The sequence below is a fragment of the Heterodontus francisci genome, chromosome 2, assembly GCF_036365525.1.
Source record: "Heterodontus francisci isolate sHetFra1 chromosome 2, sHetFra1.hap1, whole genome shotgun sequence".
In the NCBI taxonomy this organism is placed as follows: domain Eukaryota; kingdom Metazoa; phylum Chordata; class Chondrichthyes; order Heterodontiformes; family Heterodontidae; genus Heterodontus; species Heterodontus francisci.
The window spans coordinates 27,848,702-27,868,846 of NC_090372.1; the positions used below are offsets into that span (position 1 = coordinate 27,848,702).

Below are 20,145 nucleotides of genomic sequence, written 5' to 3' on the forward strand. Positions count from 1 at the left end.
AATAAGAAAGGGCAAGGAATGATTTATTTCATTGCTAGCTGGTGTGCTGGGTACGGATTCTCTGTACGCCTTCAAGAGAGAGCTGAACTGGTTTTTGACTGGGACAGAGATGAGATCACATCATACAAAAGGTACGACACTTTACAGATATGATCCATGTGATCTCCCGGACTGGTTTCTATCACCTGAAAGAGTCAGAGAAGAATTGCCCACAATTGTTCCCTTATTGGTCCTGGGGTTTTTCCTTTTTTTGGTCCCTTTAAGGAGATTATTGGCTGCATGGGGTTGGGGGAAGGCTGGGTGTTTAGACATGGCGCTCCAGTGTGGGGCATGCTTGATGCACTATCTGGACTTCACCTGCCTGTCAATTCTATATGTTCACACAGACCCTTGAACTGGGATTTAGAATTTCCTTGAAATGAGTTATACCGCTGTTGCCCTTTAAAAACAAAAATTGTGCTCACCAGCAGCTGACCTTGTGAAATGTAGTCGGTCAAGTACAGGTTTTTGTGGAAAACATGCAAAGTAATAAAAAAGGGCTCCCAAAAGCTGTTCCGAGTCACAGAAATTGCAATAGAAAGTTGGCAGATGCCTCACCCTGATCAGGTGACACTGGAAGCAGCACTTCACTTATCTCCGTCTAATTTCCTCGATGGGTCTAGACCCAAGAAACTCAGGAGATGTGACACCACTGGCGTTCAGTATGGCACATACAAACGAGGCCAGAGCAAGCTCAACAAAGTGTGAAATGTCTTTCCACTTACACTGCCAACTATTCTTAATTACAGCATTATCACCTTCATCTACGCTAATCTCATAGGCTATAACATAGTTGTAACCACAGGGAGCCAAGTCACTGCATCAGCTCATGCTTTGTTTTTTCTAGTACATTTACTGATGACTATCAATTGCTCCACTTAGAGATAAGTCAATCTCACCTGTTGCTTTCCCAGTCTTCACTCTCTTTATCTTTCTCCACAGCAGAAGCCTGAGTCACAGAGCCTTGATGTTTCTTCACAATCCGCATACCACCTGCTTTGACTGGAGACATAAAGTGAGAGTAAGAGCAGGGAAAGAAAGAGTGGGAGGGTTGGCAGAGAGTCAAGGAAGGAGGCAGACCCCAGTGTAACAAAAAAAAGGGGATCGGGGAGAGAAGTTCATGGACAATAAAATTTTACAAAATTACTGGACATTTTAATGTTCCTTCAACTGGAGTCAAATTCTATGTTTAAAAAATTCTTTTTTTATTCATTCATGGGATGTGGGTGTCACTGGCTAGGAGAGCGTTTATTGTCAATCCCGAATTGCCCTCGAGAAGGTGGTGGCGAACTGCCTTCTTGAACTACTGCAGTCCATGTGGGGCAGGTACACAAACAGTGCTGTCAGGAAGTGAGTTCCAGGATCGTGACAGTGACAGGGTGTGTGGCTTGGAGGGGAATTTGCAGGTGGTGGTGTTGCCATGCATCTACTGCCCTTGTCCTTCTAAGTGGTAGAGGTCACAGGTTTAGAAGGTGCTGTCGAAGGAGCCTTGGTGCGTTGCTGCAGTGCATCTTGTAGCTGGTGCAAAGGCAAACAATATGTTAATGGTGTGTTGAAAGACAAAGCATTAGTACAGATTAGGTGTTAGCCTTTGCTCTGTGACCTTTTGGTCAGCTATGTGGCCTGGTCCAATCTAGACCTCCTTTGTTATCTCTTGCCCCACCCCCACCTCACTTGCTTATAACCTGTGACTCTTCTAATATTTGTCAGTTCCGAAGAAGGGCCACTGACCCGAAACGTTAACTCTGCTTCTCTTTTCACAGATGCTGCCAGACCTGCTGAGTGGTTCCAGCATTTCTTGTTTATATTTCAGATTTCCAGCATCCGCAGTATTTTGCTTTTATTTTTGGATGCTTGCACATGTTTGAGAACCTTTTAAATTGAATGGCCAAATCTCAGTGCAGTATATCAATTTGTAAAGAGTAGGTGCCAGTGACTGACACCAAGCTTGGGTTTTAAAAGGCTGCAGATCTTAGGAACAATGAGAGACAAGAGTGGAAGGTGGGGGCGGGGTGTGGTTGGAGGCAAGGAGCTCCGGTATTGAAGCTCAATGGGTAACATGCTTGGCTCCAAGTCAGAAGGTTGTACCTTCAAGTTCCACTCGAGACACTTGGGGACAACAATCTCGGCTGACACCGCAGTGCAATACTCAGGAAGTGCTGCTCTGTTGGAGGTACTATCTTTCAGACAAGACATTAAACTAAGGACCCCATCTACCCCCTTGGGTGGACATAAGAGATTCCACAGCACTATTGCAAAAAACAGAGGGGTTTGCCCAGTATCTTGACTAATATATATTCCTCAACCAACATCACTAAAAATAGAATATCTGGTCATTATCACATTGCTACTTGTGGGATCTTGCTGTGTGCAAACTGGCTGCCATGTTTCATACATTACAACAGTGACTACACTTCAGAAGTATTTCAACAGCTGTAATGCACTTTGGGCTATATAAATGCAAATCCTTCCTTCTTTCCTGGACAGTGCTGTGGGCAATTCAGGAGGAAAATCTTTTCTTCTCATTTTCTTTCAGTTTTTTTTTGTTTTTATATATTGGAGATGGGAGGTAAAAAGGCTGTTTGACTGGGTGGGGTAGTGTCAGAAGGCCTTGTGATGAAACTGCCAAGAATACGTTCAGCCAGAATTGGCAACTCTACTCTGCCTTCACAGAAAGGAGCTCAGCAGAGGTCAGACACTTCCAAAAGGAAAAAGGGGCAGACCAAAGAGGGAAAACAGTGTAAGGTGCACTCAGGGACATTTCACACAACTCCTTGCAAGCAGATGGAAAGCAGCACAGGCATAGAGGTCAGGTAGTAGCCTGTGATTCTCAGACAAAGAAATGGTCTTTGCCACAGAGGCAGACCTGGGGGTGGTCGCGGGGGAGCAAGGAGGGAGCACTTTCAAAATAGCATCATGCCCTCCTGTTTGTTATAACAGGTTTTAAATCTGTCTGCTCAAAGTTTATTTCCCCCCTTTAAAGAATAAGTTATGATGGGCTTTTGATAACAGATAAACTAGTCATATAGACTTTAACAGGAATAGTACACAATAACCTTCAAACATGGCACTGTACTACAAATTTTCAGGATCAAGGACAGGTCTAACCAGCAAATGTTTCTGCTATTCAACTGCAAACAGGACAGCTCTTGAGTTACAAGGCAGCGATTCATGTGTCAAGTCCAGTAATCTGGCAATGTTTTTTAGTTTTCTCTTGAAAATATTTATCAGGTTAAAAATAAATAAATTAGAATGAGAGTGCTTTATTAATTTTTTTAAAACTACCTTTGCAACTGCAAAATCTTCAAAGGTCTTCCAATATGCAAGTGAATTTCTTTCTCTGCTAATGGAATTCTTATTGAAATGTGCAAGTCCCCATCCTATATACTACTGCCTTTTACCAAGACAAATCACATTCTAATCCTGCCTCCTAGATGAATGTCACATGTGTGAACATTAAAAAAGGCTTTCAAACCAGCCAATTAAGTAATCATTCCTCACATCACCCTTAGAGATTGTCAAGACTGCCCAAAAACGCTTCTGTGTACGTGCAGATGAACATGGAATTTTAAAGAACATCTATGCATAAACTAGGTCGGTCAATTAGTCAATATTGAACAGGAATTTTACAGTGAGGCAACAATTGTGTACTGGGTATGGAGGTCAGAATGTGATAACTTTCTTGGACTGTAACATTTTATAGGTTATAATAAAACTGCCACCAAACTAATTGCCAAAAACCCAATCTACTTAAATTCTGATTAAAAGAAAAGTAAGCCCATCTTTCTTTTTCAGATACTGACTGATCTGTCCATTTTCAGCTTTTCATAGCCACGCCAACATGTTATGTTGAATGATTTTTTTTTAAATCCACCGACTGGAGACCTGGATTTTTTTTTTAAGGAATTAAAAAAGGAACAGATAAAAGGTGACTTTGCTCGCAGCTTAAGATGGCCATCTAATTTGCAACACTATCTGACAATGCAAGGCCTGCAAGGTAGAGACGAAATGTCTGCCCTGTCCCAGCAAAAACTAAAACCTGGGAAATTTAAGGGAACTGCCTGTTCCCATTAGCAAGGTACTAAGACTATCACTTGAACAATGGGACCCTGGTTCTGAGAAGAAACCCCCAGACATGGGCTGTTTTAGTTGCAAGAAATACACTAACTACCACACTTGAATCACTGGGTGACTGTCACGTGACGAGCACCCCCTAATCGGTGTGTTTTAAGCTGGTGTTTCTCTGCAGCAGGCTGACAAACATCTGGACTCCAAGTGCAGACCCAAGTGGAGGGCCCTCCCTTCTCTCTTTCTCCCCATTCCAGCTTGCAAACTTCAAACCCTGCCTGCTAACTGACCACCTCTGCATACTCCAGCTGCAACCAGAGACGCCTTGAAGGAAATAATCAACATTGCTGTATCCAAGAGACCCACTGAATCAGCCATCTACCTCTTCAAACCAGAGGCCTCAGGACCACTGAATTCAGCTAGAAGCCAGCCAAATCACCAAACTCCACAGACTGTATACTCCTTATTTTTCTCTATGGACTCTAACTCGATCAATCTACCTACCCTTCCCTACCCTGTAATCTATTTGTGTGTGTGAACCTCAAGAGTGTGTGTGTGAATGTTGCAGCACTGTTTATTATTTTACTTAGATCAGTTTAAGTACAATAAAGCTAACCTCTTTCTTTGTTAAACTCAAGAAAACCTCTACGACTCGTTCTTATTATGAACCTAACATGTAAATAATCAAAAACTCACTGAATTGGCAAGTACATCCACTTTAAAAAAATGAAACCCGTCAAACAAGGGTGAAAGAGGGAAGCCCTTCGACCCCTCCTCACCCGACTAACAATAGAAATTTACAGTACAGAAGGAGGCTCTTTGGCCCATCACACCTGTGCTGGCTCTTTGAAAAAGTAACTGTGCCTAGTTCCACATCCGTGATTTTTTTTTTCTGTAACCCTGCAAGTTCCTCCTCCTCAATACCAGTCTGGCTCCCTTTCAAAATTATTTATGGAATCAGTTTCCATCATCTTTTCAGGTAGAGCTTTCCAGATCCCGACAACTCAGGGTGAAAAAAATTCTCATCTCCCCTCTAGATGTTTTGCTCATGATCTTAAATCTATGACCTCTTGTTACTGACCCACTTGCTAGAGGGAGTAGTTTTTCTCTCTCCAAACTGCTCATCATTGTGAAAACCTCGATGAGGCCACCTCTTAACTTGCCCTGTTCGAAGGAGAACAGTCCTAACTTTTCCAAACTCTAATAACTGGCGTCTCTCACCCCTGATAATATCCTCGTAAACCTCCTCTGTACCCTTTCTAAGGCCTTTACATTTTTCCTGATGTGTGATGCTTAGAATTGTCCACGATACACCAGCTGAAGCCTAACCAGTCACTTATAAAGTTTTAGCATGATCTATTTGCTTTTATAGTCTATGCCTCTATGAATAAACCCAAGCAAATCATATGCTTTTTATTTAAAATCATCTTTAAGAATGTGTATATCGACACCAAGGTGTCTCTGTTCATTTGCACTTTGCAAAGTCATGCCGTTTATAGTACACTGTCTTTCCATATTAGTCCTCCAAGTGCACATCACTTCACAATTCTCCACATTAAACTCCATCTACCCTGTTTCTGCCTATTTCAGCATCCTGTTTACATTATCTTGAAATGTATAACTATCTAATACTTTGCCAAGTTTGGTATCATCTGCAAACTTTATAAACTGCTCACCATGTCTGAGCCTAGGTTGTTTCTAGAAAGTGCAAAGTGTAACTGACCCTTTGGGAACTTTGTAAACCACCTCCCAGTCTGAAAAGATATCCCTCCATCACCATCCTTTGTATCAATGTCGCCACTTTCCCCTTAATTCCAAGGGTTTCAATCATCTTAATAAGCCCCGTGTGGCACTTTGAATGCCTTCCGAAAGTCTATATACACAACTACTGCACTATCTTGATCAATCTTCTCTGTTACCGCAAAAAATTTAATCAAATTAGTCAGACACAATTTGGCTTTAACAAATCCATGCTGAGTCTCCTTGATTAACTGAAATAAAAGTTTTTTTTCCCCTAATCAGTTTCCAATAACTTCCCACCACTGATGTTAGGCTGAATGGCCTGTAGTTTTCTGGCATATCCCTTTCCCCAATAGTGGTATAGCATTAGCAACCCTCCAGTCCTCTGGCACTACTCCTGTATCCTATGAAGATTTAAAGATTTTTACCAATGCCATCTGCCCAGGTGACTTACTAACTTTCAGTAATGCTAATCTTCTTAGTACATCTTCTCTATTACTGTCTTATCCACAACTTCCCACTCCTCCTTCACCTCATCCACTTCCTTTGTGAAGACATGTAAAATAATCATTTAATACTTTAGTCATATCCTCTGCCTCGACATGAAGATTTCCCTATGGATCCTTAGTAGACCCAATTTTTACCCGAGCAGCACAGTGGCTAGCACCGCAGCCTCACAGCTCCAGGGACCCGGGTTCGATTCTGGGTACTGCCTGTGCAGAGTTTGCAAGTTCTCCCTGTGACCGTGTGGGTTTTCGCCGGGTGCTCTGGTTTCCTCCCACAGCCAAAGACTTGCAGGTGATAGGTAAATTGGCTGTTGTAAATTGCCCCTGGTGTAGGTAGGTGGTAGGGAATATGGGATTACTGTAGGGTTAGTATAAATGGGTGGTTGTTGGTCGGCACAGACTCGGTGGGCCGAAGGGCCTGTTTCAGTGCTGTATCTCTAAATAAAAAATAAAATAAAAATAATTTCTTATACTTTGTTTATAAAATATCTTGGGGGTCAATTTAAAGTTGCTTACTAATCTTTTCTCATAACCTCTCTTTGCCTCCCGTGTTAACTTTTTCAATTCCCTCCTGTATTTCCATAGCCTTCCTGGTTATGAACTGAATCTTGCTCCTGATTTGTCATAAGCCTCCTTTTTTTGTTTTATTTGCTTCATCATCCTGGGCCCGTTAGTTTTGGATGCTCTACCCTTTCTCTTCAAAGGAATATGTCTAGTTTCTAAATGAACTATCTCTTCCCTGAATGCCTTGCGTTATTGTTTTATCCTGCAATCATCATTTCCAATCTACCAGTACTAGGCCCCTTCTTAAAATCTGCTCTTCCCCAGCTGAGAATTTTTATCTTCAATATTTTCTGGTCTCTTTCCATAATTACTCAACCAAGTTATGTTGTGGTCACTATTAGCTAGACGATCTCCTACTGTAACACACTCCACTTGCTCCATTTCATTCATTGGACTGGAGACATCTGATTGAGAAAGTTCTCCTGTACACATCAGAAATTCTTCTTCTTCCCTACCCTTAGAACTATGTTTTTCCTAGTTGATATGAGGGTACTCGTTTTGTTAGATGCCTCTGAAATTTGCTCATTTATCTCCTTTCCACTGCTCGGAATGCTTAAAAAAAGCCAGAAATGTAACTGCTCCCCCTCAGTTTCTCAAGACAAATAAATTCAGTCCTAGAAGCATCTAGTAAATCCTTTCTACTTAGAACTAACATCTTTAATCAATACTGCCATGCCCCTCCTCTTTTTCCTTCTCTATCATTCCAACCAAGAATATTAAGAACCCTGGCCTTGTTGAAGCCATGCCTCTTTTAATGCAACCGTGCACTGCCACCTTCAACAAACTGGACAAGTTGAAAAAGTGGTTAAAAAGGCACATAGGATGCTTGGCTTTATAAACAGAGGCATAGAGTACAAAAGCAAGGAAGTAATGATGAATCTTTGTAAAACACTGGTTCTGCCTCAACTGAAGTATTTTGCCCAATTCTGGGCATCACATTTTAGGAAGCATGTGAAGGCTTGAGAGAGGGTGCAGAAAAGATTTGAGAATGATTCCAGGGATGAGGGACTTCAGTTATGTGGATAGAGTGGAAAGATTGTGGTTGTTCTCCTGAGAGAAGAGTATGTTGAAAGGAGATTTGATAGAGGTGTTCAAAGTCATGAGGAGCGTAGACAGAGCAGATTGAGAGAAACTGTTCCCATTGGCAGTAGGGTAAAGAACCCGAGAACACCAATTCAAGGTGAATAGCAAAAGAACCAACAGTGACACGAAAGTGGTACGAAATGCAGAAAGTGGTAAGGATCTGGAATGCAGTGCCCGAGATTGTGGCGGAGGCAGATTCAATCCTGGTTTTCAAAAGGGCATTAGAAAAGCACCTTAATTGAAAAAATTTGAAGGCTACAGGGAAAGGGAAGGAGAGTGGGACTAGCTGAGATGCTCTTGCAGAGATCCGGCACAGCATGATAGACAGAATGGCCTCCTTCCATGCTGTAATCATTCTATGTCATAATCCCATGAGGCAATTTTTGCCTGCAGCTCACCAACCTTGCTGCAAGATTATGGGTCACAAATTGGAGAACATAGATGATGCTAACCGATTTGCAAACCTTCCATGTGAGCAGTGTTGTATTATTTCCTCTGTCACCTCGTTCCACACTTCCAGGTTATTTTGTGTATTAAAGACATGTTCCTTCAAAGTAAACATCTGCTGTGTGGGAACATCTGAACTGAGTGTGGTAAGAGATCACTAAAAACTACAAATGTAATGATTCTCTCTGCCACTGGGGAGAGTTAACTTGCGGAAACCTGCATCTGCAGGTCGACTCTTCCAGCTGTGGAAACCTCTGCAGTCTTTTTGTAATAAAACGGCTTCCTCCAAGGTCTCGTGTCTGATGTTCACAAAAAATAGTTATTCAATGGAAACAAGATCCTGATGCAAATTTCTTGCAGTGCCAGATAGCATTAAAGTGATGTTGGGGTTAAAGATTTCAATGCAGTTGTTCTGAATATGGGGAGGACAAAGTTAATTGGTGGCACGTAAAATTGGACCATGTAATGTTAAGCACAAACCTAAAGCCAGCGATGCTCAAAGGGATCTTGCTGTCTGCAACAGTTCTCGCAAATAATTGGGCTTTATAGTGTCATGTATACCCGCATTTAAATATAGTGGCATTATAGGGTTGCAGAAATGTGAAAAATAACACTGTTATCAGTCAGGTCAAAAATGTTCACAAGTGCCAAAATGTTACTTATGGCACAATCTCTTCAACATTCCTAAAACTGGACAAAAGATTCAAACTACACCTCCAATAATTCAAAGTCAACAGGTGGAAAATCTAATGCCCCACTATCAGTGGATTTAGAACCAATAAGTTTAAACATAATGCCTCTTCAAATAGGCTACTCATTAAGATCTTATATTTTGAAGTCAAGTTCTTAAAGTGAAGGATGGTACTGTACTGCCATAAAATTAGGCAAATTATTTTTACTTCTTATTGCTCTTCCCTTCCTTTCCTTCACCACTGCCTCTCCTGGAAGTACAGGCATGATGGTTCTGTACGCAGCAACGGCCATCCAACTCCTCCATAACACGGCCATCCTTCAAGCATGAAATGGTAGAGCACACAATATGCTAATGGACTTTAGAGCTGAACCCAACCATCCAATGCACGTACTTAGAGCAGGAGTTGACTGAGTGTGCTCTGGAACAGGAGCCCTAGCTGATGTTTCCCTTCCTCAGCCCAGGTACAGTGAGGTCAATTCTAGCACTCTGATATCACTCCCCAATTGACTAACTCAGCACAGATCAGATGTCTGGTTTATTGTCACATCATGACTTGGTATGACCTATCAAGCCATCTTTAACGTTAGATAAGTTAAAGTTTACCTTTTATGTCAAACTCACCTGAGAAGCTGTATAAAACTGAATCACTGCACTCGTTTGATAGTTTCAAACAAGCCAACAAATCAAATGAGTACTGATCAAGTGCACTTAATTCTTAAAAGTTGATCAGCATAAGTTTTTCTAAGACTAATATTAAGGAGGTTTATCCAGCAACAATGTGCACTTACTACACTTTTAATGTAGTAAAACACCCAAAGACACTTCGCGAGTTTTATCAAACAAAATTTGACACCAACCACAGTAGACGATAATAGGACAGGTGACCAAAAATTTGGTCAACGAGGGAGGTTTTATGGAGCATTTTAAAAGGAGGATAGAAGGGTAGAGAGGGTAGAGGATTTGGACAGGAATTCCGGAATCTAAGGCCCAGAAAGCTGAAGGTACAGTCAGCAATGGCTGCACAACTAAAATCAGGGATGTGCAAAATGTACAACTTTCAGAAATGGAGGTGTACAAAGATCTCAGAGGGTTGCAGGGATGGAGGAAGTTAAGAGATAGGACAATGCCATGGAGGGATCTGAAAACAAGAATGAGAATTTTAAAAATCAAGGCAACAAGTGTTCAAAATAGAAACAGAAAATGCTGGAAAACACTCAAAGCAATTCTGATGAAAGGTATCAACCTAAAACATTTAACTCTTTCTTTCCCATCAGATGCTGCCTGCTCTGCTGAATGTTTTTTGTTCTTATTTCCTCATTCCAGCATCTACAGTATTTTTCTTTCACTTTCTAGATAGTTAAATCTTTTGTAAAACAAGCCATATTTCTAAATTACTTATAGAACATTAAACTATGTACCAGATATAGTCAGAAGTGTCCACACCTGAAACATTCAGGTTCTTTCCACAGACACTGACAGACCTGGTGAGTGTTTCTAACATTTTATCTGTTTCTGCTTCAGATTTGCAGCTTCTGCCACTTGTTTTAACTCATAGAAGACAATATTCTGTCGATATTTAAAACTAACATATTAAAAACACATTCTGAAATACCCAAGGTCTGAATTTTAAGTAAACATCTCCAAAAGTGAATGAGACCAGTATTGTCACAGTAATGGTGCCCTTTACTTTGTCCCCAGAACAGACATTTCTGCACCCTTGAACAGCAGAAGTGAAATGTTCTCATTTCAATATTACAAATGTAAGTTATTTCTTCTGTTTCACTAAAGACAAAAAATAACATAACTTTACTAAGTGCAACAAGGGCTGGTGTTGGAACTTCGAATTGTGTCCTAGCCACTGATCTGTACGATTGCATCACTTAGATTTACTATCCCATAATTTCTTCTGTTGAGTGAACTTCGCAGCCAGTTCCCCAGAGAGAAAAAAACAAAGTAATTATATGATGCCACAAGCCGCCCATCTTGAGAACCAAGGGTACGTACCGGCAGGAAGGTGCCCAGCTTTGGTTTCCACTTTCTCCTTGGGAGGTGATGACATCCTCGCCCCTTGGATATTTTTCACTCACTCACTCTCTGCTACAAAGTGGCAACGTGGCTTGACAAACACAGATACACAGCTGCTCAGCAACACGTCCCGCGCATGCGCAACTCCGATTACCCTTCCTCGCCATCCCATAATGTCATCACGCGCCGGCGTCGCCGTCAATGCGCAGTCGCAGTGCAGGGCAAAGCCATGACGTCATGCGATCTGGGAAGGTGGGAAAGGAAGGACTGCCCACGTGGGGGGAAGGAATGCAAAAAGCATTGTGACGCAATTCACAGCCCAGCCATATATAGGAGCCGCTGGAATTAAACAGGCCAATGGGCAGAAAGAATGGGGAATGGGAATGATTCTTTTTCACACTATGAGTTGTTGGGATTTGGAATGCACTGCCTGAAAGTGTGGCTAGAGACAGATTCAATAGTAACTTTCAAAAGGATATCTTAGAATCATGGAATGGCTACAGCACAATCGGAGGTCATTCTGCCTCTTATTTCCATGCTGATTCGCTGCAAGAGCAACTCAGCTAGTCCCACTTCCCCGCCCTTTTCCTCGTAGCCCTACAAGTTTTTTTCTCTTCAGCTAATTATCCAATTCGCTGTTGAAAGCCAGAATTGAATCTGCCTCCACCACACTCTCAGGCTGTGCATTCCAGATCCTAACCACACACTGTGTAAAAATGTTTTCCTCATGTCGCCTTTGGTTCTTTTGCCATTCGCCTTAAATTGGTGTCGTCTGGTTCTTAACCCTTCCGCCAATGGGAAAAGTTTCTTTCTTGCTACCTCATGATTTTTGAATATATATATATTTGATGGTAGAAGTGGGTGTAAGGCACCCTGGGCCAAATGGCCACCTTCTATGCTGTATAATTCTATGATTCAATCCTCTGACCTTCAACTCACCACGTTAATGGCCTTCCAACATAGTTGCCAACTACCCATGTTGTGTCCAGTTTCAGGTCATCCAGCTCATCCTTGAGTTCAGAAGCTCATTGAACCTGCAATATTTTTACTCATGCTTGAATTGCCTCATAAATACATCAATAGAACATCAATCCTAACAAATTTGATTTGCTTGTCTTATGAAACAGAGGCAGCTTCGGTGGATCCGGCACATCCGTGGGATGGAAGATGGTCCCATACCCAAAAACCCTCTGTATAGTGAGGTAGCTGGGGCCAGATGACCAGTGGAGCGCCCAAAGCTCCGCTTCGAAGATGCTTGTAAGCATAACATGAATGTCAACTATCACACCTGGAAGTCACAGGCTGGCGAAAGAGGGAAATGGCAACACATCCTCAGGCTCAATGCTACAGCAGCTTGGTAACAGGCACCAATGTGAAAAACAACTCACAGCATCACTTGGCAGCTTCACGTGTAGCACTGTGGCAGAACCTGCTTCTCAAGGATTGGCCTTCACAGCCATCAGCAAAGGTGCACCAAGGGAAGACACCCCACTTAAATGGATTGTTTGCTGCATGTCCATCATCTTTCATAGAACCATAGAAAAATTACGGCACAGAATAGATGGAAGGATGCCAACCAACCAAAATTCAATCAGCATCTACCTTTCCTATACTGATTAATACTTTATTGATCACCCATGATGTTGCATAAGGGGCAGTCAAGACCAAGTTCAATTTTTTGGTGAAATGGGATTGGAGGTCAGGAGATGATTGGGCTAGGGCACACAGATATAATTCAGCCAGAATTTTAAAGTTATACATACCGTTCTTATTTTTATTTTGCATAATAAATTCCTGTATCAAGAGGATATTATGTGTGATCCGACAGAGCTGTTTAAAATCTTGAATCGATAGGACAGGATGGATAAAAACAGAAAGTTTCCAATGGTTGAATAGTCTGGATTGAAAGGACATTGTCATGCAGGCCCCCACCTGTCAAGAATGAGGCATTCATATTACGCCACATGAACATTGATTTTTATTCTGTTACTGGAGTAAAGAAAGAACTTGTTTTTTAAAAAAACCCACCAGACCCTTGACTGGAAAGACATTTGCATAGTAACGGACAGTGCTTGGAAAGGACAAAGAGGCCACTTCCTGTTCCAATTTAATCCACAATGGACTTTTGATTATCAGATGTTGAAGGCGGAGCAGCTAGCGGCCATTCCAGGTTAAGTGCTAAGATGGCCGAATACACAAACAGAGATGGTCAGACCAGTTTAGTCACATGACTAACTGGCTATTAGAGTTTTTTTTAAATTTGAACTTGCCACAGAGAATTTGAACTGAGAAAGCTCCTGACTCCTGGATTGAGAACAGTTCTCTCCTGTCTACTCTCATCTCGCTCTCACCAGCTTCAGAAACCATTGAAGACATATGAACCCCAAGAGGGAAAAGTCTCCAACAGTGAACAAGGTTTAAGAAGAATACTGGGCCCCAACGAAAAACAAGATTACCTACAATCAAGGACTCTACAGCGAGCTCGAAGCAAAGTAAAAAAACCATCTTCAGAGATTGCCTCAGATCTCTCCACTATTTTGCTTCTGCTCTTTTCTGTCTCTATTTGCACATGCGTATCGTGTATGCATGCTAGCGTGGGGTGTGGCATGTATTCATAGGCGTTAACCGAATTAGAGTTTAAGTTTAATAAAATTTAACTTTTCTTCTTTCAACCTAAGACAGCCTGTTTATGCTCATTTCTTTGCCTTATAATTGGAAAGCGGTGAGCAAGGATTTACCAATGGGGAGCTCAAAACACAGTGTGTTTAAAATTAAAACCCTGCTACAATATTACCAGGTGAAGGCTGAGAAAGACTCCCAGATACCTTTCTCACCTGGTCGTAACAACATAGACATAAAATTAAATTTTAGAGTCTTAGCACAGGAGAGGAGTAACTTTCTATACAAACGGTAGTAGCTGTGATGTTAGTGACTGACCTCTTGACTCCTCGGAAATTTCCTCCCTAAACTTCTCTGCCTCTCCACCTCTTCCCCTTTAAGATGCTCCTCTTTGACCAAGCTTGTGGTCATCTTTTGTAATGTCTCCTTTGCCTCGGTGTCAATTTTTTTCGAATTATGTTCCTGTGAACACCTTGGGACGTTTTACTACGTTAAAGGCACTATATTAATTTAAGTTGGTGCTGTTGAAGTAGGGACAATACTGACATTTAAAAAAAGATTAGCTGGGTGATTGAAGGAAAGGGATGTGGGAACAGGGATTCCTTTTGCTGTTCGTGTGGTGGGTAAACATCCACATGGACTGGTTGGGCCAAACAGCCTGATTCTGTTTTTAATCTCTGTGTAATTCTATATCTAATGAAAGTGATGATCTAAACTTATTGTGATATAATTGCCTTTTCCTGCCAATGGTGGCTCTGCAGCACCTACACTTGGCTAAGATCCAATTACAGTGTGCAAGTTTGCATAAGCAATTTCCAAAATAGGCATTCAGAATGTGACAAGTTGTCAGGAAGAGCAGGCAGAGGTAAGATTCTTAATGTTGCAGATGTAAGATATTTAAGATTATTGTATAGATATATTTGTAAGATGCCCTGTCTCAGTAACCTTCTTTCAAGGTTAAACAGTAACAACAATGTGTATTTATATACCGCCTTTCGTGTAATAAAATGTCCAAGGGAGCTTCACAGGGGCATTATATCACCAAATATGATACTGAGCTATAAGGAGATATTAGGGCAGATGACCAAAAGCTTGGCCGAAGAGGTATGTTTTAAAGAAGCCCACTTTTTCTTGCCTTCCCTCATAGATTGCAAGGATCAGCCTCGCAACTTGCTTTTGCACATCTATAGGGCCTTCATGTTTTAGTGACCGAAACTGGATACAGTAGTGTGCAGTGTGTCCCTCCCTATCTCCTCCAGCCCCACAATCCTCCAAGATATCTGTGTTCCTCTGATCCTGGCCTCTTAAGCATCCCTGATTATAATCGCTCCACCATTGGTGGCCGCACCTTCAGCTGCCTTGGCCCTAAGCTCTGAAATTGCCTCCCTAAAACTCTCTGTCGCCATACCTCTCTTTCCTCCTTTAAGATGCTGCTTAAAACCTACCTCTTTGACCGAGCAATATTGGCCTTAATATTGCCTTATGTGGCTCAGTGCAATATTTTGCTTTATAACATTCCTGTGAAGTGCCTTGGGATGTTTTATTATGTTAAAGATACTAGATAAATACAAGTTATTATCGTTGCAGTCTGGCTAGAGTATCTGACTTCCTCTGCCAATTTAGCATTATAATTCAGCAATCCATTTGCTTTGTTCATTGTTGCTCCACATTGACTTGACATGTAAGTGCCAAGTCTATTAATGCACACAATCTCTCTTACCTCACCTTCAATTACTTCCACACAATTTGTAGTTAATGTAAAATAACAACTGTAAATACAGGGCAGGTCAAACAACATCTGGTAGGAGTGATGGTGGGTTAATGAAAACCCTTCAGCAAGTCTGGAAACTGGAAACTAAATGAGTTCCTTAATGGCAATGAATAAAACTAAGGGGGGGGGGGGGGGGGGGAGGGGCCAAAAACAATAGGTAGAACTCATGCAAAATCAAAATACTGTGGATGCTGAAAAACTGAAATAAAAACAGAAAATGCTGGAAATACTCAGCAGGTCAGGCAGCATCTGTGGAGTGAGAGACAGAGTTAACGTTTTAGGTCAATGACCTTCAGATCTGATGTAAGGTCACAGACCTGAAACGTTAACTCTGTTTTTCTCTCCATTGATGCAGCCAAACCTGTTGAGTATTTCTAGCATTTTCTGTTTTTGTTTCAGATTTCCAGAATCCTCAGTATTTTGCTTTTTGTGGAGAAAGCCTGTTGAGGTTCCTGTGAAATCAGATTCAAAAATAGTCATATAAAAGCAAAATACAACAGATGCTGGAAATATGAAATAAAAACAAGAAATGCTGGAAATACTCAGCAGGTCTGGCAGCAGCTGTGGAGAGAGAAGCAGAGTTAACGTTTCAAGTCAGTGATCCTTCATCAGAACTGGCAAAGGTGAGAAAGGTAATAGGTTTTAAGCAAATAAAGTGGGGGTGGGACAAGAGATAACAAAAGGGAAGGTGTTGATAGGACAGGGTCACAGAGAATAACTGACAAGAAGGTCATGGAGCAAAGGCAAACTGTAGGTTAATGGTGTGCTGAAAGACAAAGTGTTAGTGCAGAGAGGGTGTTTCATTTTTAGATTAGATTAGAGATACAGCACTGAAACAGGCCCTTCGGCCCACCGAGTCTGTGCTGACCAACAACCACCCATTTATACTAACCCTGCAACAATCCCATATTCCCTACCACCTACCTACACTAGGGGCAATTTATAATGGCCAATTTAGCTATTAACCTGCAAGTCTTTGGCTGTGGGAGGAAACCGGAGCACCCGACGAAAACCCACGCGGTCACAGGGAGAACTTGCAAACTCTGCACAGGCAGTACCCAGAATCAAACCCGGGTCCCTGGAGCTGTGAGGCTGCGGTGCTAACCACTGTGCCACTGTGCCGCCCCACCGTGTTATTGGACAGAATAATGAACAGCCCTGACCCAAAGCACAAACATGAAAAAAACACAGTGGGCAGGCACATGATAAAAAAAAATGAATGATGAAACAAACTAAAATAAAATAAAAATTAAAAAAAGAATAACTACAAATAAAAAGGGGGTGCTGTCATGCTCTGTAATTATTGAACTCAATGTTCAGTCCGGCAGGCTGTAGCGTGCCTAATCGGTAAATGAGATGCTGTTCCTTGAGCTTGTGTTGATGTTCACTGGGACACTGCAGCAAGCCCAGGACAGATATGTGAGCATGAGAGCAGGGGGATCTGTTGAAATGGCAAGCAACCGGAAGCTCGGAGTCATGCTTTCAGACTGAGTGGACGTGTTCTGCAAAGCGGTCACCCAATCTGCGTTTGGTCTCCCCAATGTAGAGGAGGCCACATTGTGAGCAGCGAATAGAGTATAGTAAATTGAAAGAAGTACAAGTAAATCGCTGCTTCACCTGAAAGGAATGTTTGGAGCGTTGAATAGTGAGGAGAGAGTCCTGGGATTGCATGGGAAGGTGCCGTGGGAAGGGGACGAGGTGTTGTGGGTAATGGAGGAATGGATAAGGGTGTTGGGGAGGGACTGATCCCTTCAGAATGCTGACAGGGGAGGGGAGGGGGAGATAAGTTTGGTAGTAGCATCACGCTGGACGTGGCGGAAATGGTGGAGGATGATCCTTTGGATGTGGAGGCTGGTGGGGTGGAGAGCGAGGACAAGGAGAAACCTGTTGCGGTTCTCGGACTGAGGGGAAGGGGTGACGTGCGGGAAATAGGCCGGACACGGTTGTGGCCCTGTCAACCATAGTGGGGGGGAATTCTCGGCTGAGGAAAAAGGATTCCCCCCACTGTTGTTGGCAGGGCCCTCGACTGTGTCCGGCCCAATTCCCGCACCTTAGTTTTTAGTTTTAGAGATACAGCACTGAAACAGGCCCTTCGGCCCACCAAGTCTGTGCCGACCATCAACCACCCATTTTATACTAATCCTACACTAATTCCACATTACTACCACATCCCCACCTGTCCCTATATTTCCCTACCACCTACCCTACCTATACTAGGGGCAATTTATAAAGGCCAATTAACCTATCAACCAGCAAGTCTTTGGCATGTGGGAGGAAACCGGAGCACCTGGAGGAAACCCACGCAGACACAGGGAGAACTTGCAAACTCCACACAGGCAGTACCCAGAATTGAACCTGGGTCGCTGGAGCTGTGAGGCTGCGGTGCTAACCACTGCGCCACTGTGCCACCTCTACCCTCTCCCCTTCCCCTCCGTCCCAGAACCACGACAGGGTTCCCCTTGTCCTCACTTTCCACCCTACCAGCCTCCACATCCAAAGGATCATCCTCCGCCATTTCCACCACCTCCAGCGTGATGCCACTACCAAACGCTTCTTCCCCTCTCCTTTCAGCATTCTGAAGGGTTCGTTCCCTCCACGACACCCTGGTCCACTCCTCCATTACCCCCAACACCTCGTCCCCTCCCCACCGCACCTTCCCATGCAATTTCAGGAGGTGTAATACTTGCCCTTTTACCTCCTCTCTACTCACTATCCAAGGCCCCAAACACTCCTTTCAGGTGAAGCAGTGATTTACTTGTACTTCTTTCAATTTAGTATACTGTATTCACTGCTCACAATGTGGCCTCCTCTACACTGGGGAGACCAAGCGCAGACTGGGTGACCGCTTTGCGGAACACCTCCGCTCAGTCTGAAAGCATGACCCTGAGCTTCTGGTTGCTTTCCATTTCAACACACCCCCCTGCTCTCATGCCACATATCTGTCCTGGGCTTGCTGCAGTGTTCCAGTGAACATCAACGCAAGCTTGAGGAGCAGTACCTCATTTACCGATTAGGCATGTTAAAGCCTGCCGGACTGAACATTGAGTTCAATCATTTCAAAGCATGTCAGGCCCCCCTTTTTATTTGTAGTTCTTTTTTCTTTTTTTTTACCTTTATTTTATTTTAGTTTGTTTCATCATTTTTTTTTATCATGTGCCTGCCCACTGTTTTTTTTCATATTTGTGCTTTGGGCCAGTGCTTTTCATTTTTCTGTCCATTAACACTCTCTCTGCACTAACGCTTTGTCTTTCAGCACACCATTAACATATCATTTGCCTTTGTTCCATGACCATCTTGTCAGTTATTCTCTGTGACCTTGTCCTATCAACTACCTTTCCTTTTCTTATCTCTTGCCCAACCCCGCTTTATTTGCTTCAAACCTATTACATTTCTAACCTTTGCCAGTTCTGATGAAAGGTCACTGACCTGAAACATTAACTCTGCTTCTCTCTCCACTGTTGCTGCCAGACCTGCTGAGTATTTCCAGCATTTCTTGTTTTTATTTCAAAAGTATTGATTATTTGTTGAATCATAACTATTATATGCAGCATTACATGACAATATGGAGTGATGTGGGGCTGTATTTTCAAATGGCAGCGGGATCGGGGACCTGGTGGGGACGCAATTTAAAAATGGATCCCAACGCCTCCGGGACAGTCTGCTATGTTCAAAGTGTTGGCTCAGGGGAGGGAACAGGGAACCTGATCGTCTCCAATTAACGGCCCATTCAGCTCCTTTCGGAGCTGTTCACCGGTCGGGGCGGTCGGCACTGCAATTTTTAATGGAGATTTCACTGCGGGATGAAGGAAAAGTCTTTCTCTTAATGTTTAAAATTATTGGGCCCTCCGGTATCCTGTGGCAGGACGTGCGCAGTACCTCGGTTTGGGCCGCTTCCACTGCGTCTCGTCCCTTTATGCTGCTGTCCCTCTGAGGAGCTGCTTGCTCTCTTTGGCAAGGCAGCAGCAGGCTCTATCATGGGTGCTGCTTGCCTCAGGCAGGCAGCTCCCGCCTTCTGGAGGCATTCAGCACCTCTAATTGGGCACTGAGCTTGCCTCCTGCCACATTAGGGCATTAGCATTTAAAAACAGTGTCGCGTGAGTGATGGAGTAGAGGTGTGGCGTCAGGACCCAGAATTCATTCAGGTGTTAGGTTCCCAACCCCGCTTTGAAAATCTAGCCCATGAAGTCTATCTTTATGCTTAAGTGGGCATCAAGTGGCACGTTGCACATGTAGAAGCTACGTGTTGTTAACACTACCTTTATAATATTCAGAATCAGTCATTACAGAAAATGTAACGCTTATTTAAATCAGAACCTAGATTAACACGAGAACAAAAGCAATTTATGCATTTCATAACACCTTCTCTTCAACTGGATTTCACTGAATAACAGTAATATTCAAAGTGCAGGATTGTAGTTTGAGTTTGGCAAGACTAAGTTCACAGACTATGCCGCAAGGTGTCACTGGTTCACTTTCAGTGATAAATCTGTCCCCTGACTGACATTTGCATGAAAGTAGCTAACCTCTTTCCACAGGCTACAGTTTGGCTGAGCATCTGTCTCCCTCTATGTTGGTCCAGTTTGACCCTG

The 20,145-nt window shown here is 42.8% G+C and overlaps 1 protein-coding gene across 1 annotated transcript in view; it reads right to left on the bottom strand.

The window, feature by feature from the left end:
• dap (death-associated protein) overlaps positions 1-11,318 on the bottom strand; it is a 66,520-nt gene extending 55,202 nt beyond the window's left edge. Inside the window, exons 1-2 of the mRNA XM_068056245.1 lie at positions 11,146-11,318; positions 939-1,041 (exon numbers count right to left, since the gene is read on the bottom strand). Of these exons, the coding sequence (XP_067912346.1) occupies positions 939-1,041; positions 11,146-11,200 (158 nt within the window). The 5' untranslated portion in view covers positions 11,201-11,318. The remainder of the gene's footprint in view (positions 1-938; positions 1,042-11,145) is intronic.
• Between the last annotated feature and the right edge of the window lie 8,827 nt (positions 11,319-20,145).